The following is a 7,540-nucleotide window of genomic DNA, read 5'->3' on the forward strand; positions in this document are numbered from 1 at the left end:
TAGCACACAAAGTGTTCCTCCGGTAAACGGGAGTTGCATAATCTCATAGTCATAGGAACATGTATAAGTCATGAAGAAAGCAATAGCAACATACTAAACGATCGGGTGCTAAGCTAATGGAATGGGTCATGTCAATCAGATCATTCACCTAATGATGTGATCCCGTTAATCAAATAACAACTCTTTGTCCATGGTTAGGAAACATAACCATCTTTGATTAACGAGCTAGTCTAGTAGAGGCATACTAGTGACACTCTGTTTGTTTATGTATTCACACATGTATTATGTTTCCGGTTAATACAATTCTAGCATGAATAATAAACATTTATCATGATATAAGGAAATAAATAATAACTTTATTATTGCCTCCATGGCATATTTCCTTCACACCTTTTAGTCCCGGTTGGTGGCTCCAACCCGGACTAAAGGGGTTCTGCAATTTTCAAACTCTACCCCCCCTATCGCCTTTTGAGTTAAAAAAAAAGATAAAACTTCAAAAATTAAAATCCTTCGAGATGTAGTTATGTTACTACATCTACTAGTTAGGGAAATTAAAAAACATACATTTCGACATGTTTTGCAAAAAAAAGTTTTATGAAAAAGTAAAACAACCATAACTTTTGCATACGATGTAAAAAAATGTATAATATAGCAAAATGTTTAGTACGAAAAGACAGTTCCGAATTCGACCGCCATAGGCCGTTTTGGAAATTTTTAGAATCCTCAAATTCTGAAAGGAAAAAAGGTTATGCTCAAATTTCAGTTTTTTTGAATTTTGGTCAAACTATGGTCTAACTACTTATTCAAGAAATATTAGTGTTAATAAATAATAATTGTTTTTTACAATAATAGTTTCAAACTCAAATGGTGCACGTGTGACTTCATGCTCAAGCTAAACTCCTAAGGGTTAATATGATTCTGCAACCGGCACTAAAGGGCCCCCTAGTTCTGGTTCAACACAACCCGGGACCAAAGGCCCACCACGTGGCACGAGTCCCACTCAAATAAATCGTCGAACCTTGCAATACAAGCACCTTAGAATAGCCGTGAGTTAATCTGTGATTTCTTCTTTTGATCTCACTGTTTCTTGTGTTCTAACTTCTAATGACTGATGGGACTGTGCTGCAGCATCTTTTGGAGTTCAACGGACGGCGTGATCTTAACTATGAGGATAGAGAGATGCTAATAGAAGACCTGGTATGCTTGAGAGGTTTTGATACATTTTTTCCATTAAAATACTCTGTTTTGCTGATCTGTCCTCAGTTCCTTCTGACTCTGATTAGCATGCAGGTAAGGGAAATCACAGCATTATGGCAGACAGATGAGCTGAGGCGCCATAAACCTACACCAGTTGATGAAGCTAGGGCTGGTAAGAAATTAAGGCTTCTGGCTTTCCGGTTTGTCCATGCATGATACTCCCTCCGTCCCAAACTTCTTATCTTAGATTTGTCTAGATACAGCTGTATCTTACATCCGTATCTAGACAAATCTAAGACAAGAAGTTTGGAACGGAGGGAGTACTATAAATGATTTCAAAAATAATTTCTTGACTCTCGCAGGCCTTCATATTGTGGAACAATCTCTCTGGAAATCGATACCACGCTATCTTCGCCGTGTCAGCAATGCTCTAAAGAAGGTTGCGACAACAATTACTGCGATTTGATGAATTTAACTTCTGTTTCACTCCCTGGAGCAATTTTAAAATTTTCTTTTTAACACTACGCATATAGCATACTGGCAAGCCTCTTCCACTAACCTGCACACCAATCAAATTTGGTTCATGGATGGGTGGCGACCGAGACGGGAATCCTAATGTCACATCAAAAGTAAGCTTACTGGTTTGATGATGCTTATTCACTAGTCTTGCTTGCGTTTAACTGTGTATATGGTCGATGTTTTTTTTTCCTTTTTCTTCCGTATTAGAGGGGTTGTACTTGATTGAAACAATTTTCATTTCTATGCAGGTGACTCGGGATGTTTCCTTGATGGCCCGTTGGATGGCAATTGACCTGTACATCCGACAACTAGACAGTCTCAGCTTTGAGTTATCCATCAAGAAATGTAGCGATAAGCTTGCAACCTTAGCCAATGAAATCTTGCTCAAAGGTTAATTAGTTTCATGATTATCCACCCAAGTTTTCCAATCTTAGTTAATGACTAAAGCCTATTACCAGAGGCTGCTTTGGTATGGCCATTTTATGGCACTGTCGGAAATGCCTAGTTAGTTTGAAGATCACACCTCCTCGGTGTAATAGCAATATGTATACGTCTTACACCAATATCACCTGTAAAACACATATTTTCATATCATATTTTTTATTTATGTTGATAATTGGAGTGGATTTCTCAGACTCAGAGTCGACATCCGAAGAGAAGAAGGCCAATCCTTGGACCAAAACAGGACCAGAAAACAACTTAAAACGGCCGCCTAGGATGGGGATGCATACTCAGCCTCCTTCTGGTGCTGATCTTCCATCATTGACAGGTAGAATCTCTGTCATGTGATCTGCTCAACTTAAAACTTTATGTGCTGCTGCATCAGATACAATCATTTCACTTAAGTTCACAATTTTTTGGTCTATATTAACACCTGAATTTCTTGTTCCAAAATCTATGTAAAATTTGCAGTGGCAGTTGTTAGTCATGTCTTAGTTTATATCTTCACCCTTTTCTAATCTAGGACTTGTATCTGATGCAGAATGCAGTGATAGCGAATCTCAATTCAGAATAGTAAAACTTCCATGCAACCCGAAACATCAGGTTTGAACTATCCTTTTTTTTTTTACCCCGAAACGTAGAACAATTGTTCTACGGTAATTTTCATTAATAGTTTAAATATGTACAGAAGGAAAAGAAAAATAAATTACAGGTAGATTACCCAACTCCTGTTTTTTCTAACATGGGAAAAATGTTAATCACTGAGAACTATGGTAAGAGGGAAATCATCAGGTTTGAACTATTCCAATGTCTCATAGCATAGCTCGTGGGATAACATTCTGGCTACCCCAAAGTGCATTGTTCACATCTGGTGCAATATGTATAAACATGTATGCTGGGAACTGTTATTATGAAACTAGAGGATACCCCGCGCGTTGCTGCGGGAATTGGTTGATGAAAATTTGGGTTGATAACATAAGTGCAATGGATTATGTATAAACATGTATGTTAGGAACTGGTATTATGAAATGTGGTGAAAACATAAGTGCCATGGATTATGGCTGCATCGTGTCACCCAGATTCAATAACCGTAGTTAGCAAGCATTAGCCTGGATGCCGGGATACACAGGTGTCATTGTAATCCTTTTTTTTTCTCCACTAATTCTTTGCTTGTCTTCTCCAGGGAATCCAAATTCCAACAGAAAGAAGTGAGGAGAGTCACAGTCCAGTGCAGTCTCCTGGTCGTCGTCCAGGATCATCACATATGAGTCGAACTCCAAGTGGTAGTCAACTAAGGAAAATGTTGTTCACAGAATCTAAGATAGGCCGGTCAAGCTTCCGAAAGCTTCTAGAGCCAGGCCTATCAGATAAACCAGGAATTACGCCATACAGGATTGTCCTTGGTAATGTGAAAGAAAAGGTTAGAAAGCAAACTTCTTTTATGAAACTTCTTCCAAGCGTAAGTTAATTTAGCATTGTTTGAGTATCAAATTGGTGTTGTACTGCTAGATTTTCAGTAGTATTAAATTTAGCCCAATCTCAAGAAGAGAATATCAATCGGCGGAGATAGGTAGAATAGAATTTGGTAGCGTCAAAATTGTTACGAGGTAGAGAGATACTTCGTATGTCGTCTCATCTCTAACATGAATTCAATCTGACTCTTAGCTTGTTACAAACGCACCTTTCTCCATGGCTTATGTTCACAACACTTTGAAACTTGCCTGACTGAAAATCTGACACGAGAGATGCCCGCTGCTCCTGGTGGAGAGGTTATATACTTATATACTCTCAGCTTTGATAGCAATGTACTATTTGAATCTCAATGAGAACCAGCAGTGCTAGGTGTAAACGAGACGAACACTATTTTTTTTTTACAGAATTAAACGTTCATCTTTGACTACCTTTATTTGTATATTTCTATTTTCAGATGATGAAGACACGAAGACGGCTTGAGCATCTTCTTGAGGATCTACCATGTGACTCTGATCCTGCAGAATATTATGAAACACCGGATCAACTTTTAGAGCCTTTGCTCTTGTGCTACGACTCACTGGTAAGTCTTCATTAACAACTATTGCCTTCAGATCTTTGGGTTTGTCATTCTACAGTAAATATTTTTTGGGCATGCCAATAACCCTCAATATTGCATGAAAGTCCATTTTGTAGAAAAAAAGCGCAAACCTTTATTACTTTATGAATTCAAACTGTTCACGTAATAGAATGAGCAAAGGCAAATAAGAAAAGTATACTCTGTTATATCATTTATCACATCATCTGTCTTTTGTACTGAGTAGCACGTGCGCTTTAATTATTTTGTGAAGCAATCATGTGGATCTAGCATTCTTGCCGATGGCCGGCTGGCCGATCTTATACGAAGGGTTGCCACCTTTGGTATGGTGCTAATGAAGCTCGACGTCCGCCAGGTATCTATTACAATTATTATTACTGCTACTTGTGATTTCTCAGATGTAATTGTGCCTAATATGTAATATTGGCTCCCAAAAAGCATAGGTAAAATTCAGTCATGAATAAAAACTAAATATTTACTGCTTCAGGAATCGGGCCGGCACACAGAAGCGCTTGACGCCATTACGTCTTACTTCGATCTTGGCGTTTATAGTGAGTGGGATGAGGAAAAGAAGCTGGATTTCTTGACTAGGGAGCTGAAAGGGAAGCGCCCTCTAGTTCCCCCATACATAGAGGTAATTTTTTGCATACATAAATCAAATATTTACATATAATTGATCGGTTACAGTGTAAAGAAAGGGAGCGAAAGATAACCTTTGCCTAGTTGAGAAGATTTACATCTGTGTCTTTCCCTTCCTGTCTTTTAGGTTAATGCTGATGTGAAAGAAGTTCTCGACACCTTCCGCGTTGCTGCAGAACTCGGGAGCGACTCGCTTGGAGCATATGTGATTTCAATGGCCTCCAATGTATGATGAGACACCACTTCTGTTATTATCAACTAATGAAGCAAACATGAATATTCAGTTACCTTTTATCTTCTCCAATTTAAGAGTTCTGACTAAATCTCACCTGAACTTACCTAGTGGAGTCATATATAGCACTCATATCCCAGATCACAAACTGTATTTGGTTGGCACCAGTTCTGATTTGCAGGTGTTTGTACTTCCTTTCAGGCCAGTGATGTCCTTGCTGTCGAGTTGTTGCAGAAGGACGCAAGGCTAACAGTTAGTGGGGATCTCGGAAGGGAATGTCCCGGTGGAACGTACGCATGATTATCTATCTATGCATGATATAAGTTCTAAATTTCTCATGAAATTTCTTGTCATGTTCTTCAATCCACAGCTCTATGATCAAATCAACTGATGAACCTGAAAGCATCTATGCGTGATCAATTTAACTGTAAACCTAGAGCCTGAAATCAGCTGACTACAACCCTACCAATTGGTTACATTAACAGAGATGCTGATTGAAGGAAAGAATAATAAATATATTCAAAATCAATGTCTCTTCTTTGGTGAACACGCAGGTTAAGAGTTGTTCCCTTGTTCGAGACGGTGAAGGATCTTCGAGAAGCCGGTTCAGCGATCAGGAAGTTGCTGGCCATTGACTGGTACAGGGAGCATATCATCAAGAACCACAACGGCCACCAAGAGGTAGAAATAGAATAATGCTTCTATTGGCTGGCGTTAATCTTCATCTCCGCCAATTATCTGAACAATCTTGCTAAATCTCAGTCGACTAAGACTTGGTTATGTCTCACTCGATGTTATATTCATGAGATTTTACATTAACACCCGTGCAAATCTTTCTTTTCAGTTTTTCTTTTATCTTTCTTATTACACGTGGTTTTATCTAAAACCGTACTCTTGCTGAACGTTGCAGGTCATGGTGGGCTACTCTGATTCTGGCAAGGACGCCGGCCGTTTCACAGCGGCGTGGGAGCTGTACAAGGCGCAGGAGGACGTCGTGACGGCGTGCAACGAGCACGGCATCAAGGTGACGCTCTTCCACGGCCGCGGCGGGAGCATCGGGCGCGGCGGTGGGCCGACGTACCTGGCCATCCAGTCACAGCCCCCCGGCTCGGTGATGGGCACGCTGCGGTCGACGGAGCAGGGCGAGATGGTGCAGGCCAAGTTCGGGCTGCCGCAGACGGCGGTGCGGCAGCTGGAGATCTACACGACGGCGGTGCTGCTGGCCACCCTGCGGCCACCGCAGCCGCCGCGGGACCCCAACTGGCGGCACGTCATGGAGGAGATCTCCCTCGCAAGCTGCGCGCACTACCGGCGCACCGTGTACGAGGACCCGGCCTTCGTCACCTACTTCCAGGAGGCGACGCCGCAGGCGGAGCTGGGCTACCTCAACATCGGCAGCCGCCCGGCAAAGCGCAAGGCGGCGATCACGGCCGCCGGCGGCATCGCCAGCCTGCGCGCCATCCCGTGGGTGTTCGCGTGGACGCAGACGCGGCTAGCGCTGCCGGCGTGGCTGGGCGTCGGCACGGGGCTCCAGGACGCGCGCGACAAGGGCCGCACCGAGGACCTCCGGGCCATGTACGAGGAGTGGCCCTTCTTCTAGTCCACGCTCGACCTCATCGAGATGGTGGTGGCCAAGGCCGACGCGCCCATGGCCAAGCACTACGACGACGTGCTCGTGCTGTCGCCGGAGCGGCGCGCGCTTGGGGAGGAGCTGCGGCGGGAGTTGGCCAGGGCGGGGAGCTGTGTGCTGGCCGTCAGCGGGCACACCAAGCTGTCGGCCAACAACCGGAGCCTGAGGAGGCTGATCGAGAGCCGGCTGCCGTACCTCAACCCCATGAACATGCTGCAGGTGGAGGTGCTGCGCCGGCTGCGCCGAGACGACGACAACCACAAGCTCCGTGACGTGCTGCTCATAACCATCAACGGCATCGCCGCGGGGATGCGCAACACCGGCTGATCCATCCCGGTGGAGACTTCTCTTTTTTGGCACAGGAATCAATCTCTGTAGCTTGCTTGCAGGAATCTACAGTAGTATTTATGAACACAAAATCTTGCATGGTACATTCTGCTGATCGACGAGGAGATGTATAGGCGTTCGTTGCCTCGAATGTGTTGTCAAAATACAGTGCATTTGTAAAGCCATATACGTACTACTTTGTAAACTTTGATCAAGTATATAGGAAAAAAGTATACCTATATTTACATTATCAAATCTATAGTGACCCTAATTTGTTTCAAATACATTTGTTAACATAGACATAGACTAGGTTCTATATCTGTAGAGTCGAGCTGTTGTTCTTTCCAGACGTGTTTGGTTGCTCGCAGTGATTTTGGCTACATTGCATGTGTATCTAGGTGGGACCGGTTGAGGAAAACAGGGGGAAAATCACCATCCGCACATCGTTGGGTTGCCCGCATCTAAGTTGTCTGCATTAGGGGAGAAG

At 43.1% G+C, this 7,540-nt stretch overlaps 1 protein-coding gene across 1 annotated transcript; it reads left to right on the top strand.

The window, feature by feature from the left end:
• The first annotated feature begins 1,000 nt into the window (after nt 1-1,000).
• On the top strand, nt 1,001-6,697 carry LOC123057453 (phosphoenolpyruvate carboxylase 4-like). Its single transcript, XM_044480416.1, has 16 exons — nt 1,001-1,046; nt 1,129-1,197; nt 1,291-1,369; nt 1,560-1,636; nt 1,731-1,826; nt 1,965-2,106; nt 2,351-2,485; nt 2,699-2,760; nt 3,341-3,577; nt 4,085-4,210; nt 4,479-4,580; nt 4,713-4,859; nt 4,992-5,090; nt 5,298-5,386; nt 5,651-5,777; nt 6,007-6,697. Exons 2-16 carry the CDS (start codon nt 1,180-1,182, stop codon nt 6,694-6,696), a joined length of 2,226 nt encoding a protein of 741 aa, XP_044336351.1. The 5' UTR covers nt 1,001-1,046; nt 1,129-1,179; the 3' UTR covers nt 6,697.
• The last annotated feature ends 843 nt before the right edge of the window (nt 6,698-7,540 follow it).

The sequence above is a fragment of the Triticum aestivum genome, chromosome 3A, assembly GCF_018294505.1.
Source record: "Triticum aestivum cultivar Chinese Spring chromosome 3A, IWGSC CS RefSeq v2.1, whole genome shotgun sequence".
NCBI lineage: Eukaryota > Viridiplantae > Streptophyta > Magnoliopsida > Poales > Poaceae > Triticum > Triticum aestivum.

Coding starts and splice junctions, on each gene's coding strand:
- LOC123057453 (XM_044480416.1), top strand. Junction 4,860..4,991: donor TAGTTCCCCCATACATAGAG/GTAATTTTTTGC, acceptor CCTGTCTTTTAG/GTTAATGCTGATGTGAAAGA. Junction 5,778..6,006: donor ACCACAACGGCCACCAAGAG/GTAGAAATAGAA, acceptor TGAACGTTGCAG/GTCATGGTGGGCTACTCTGA.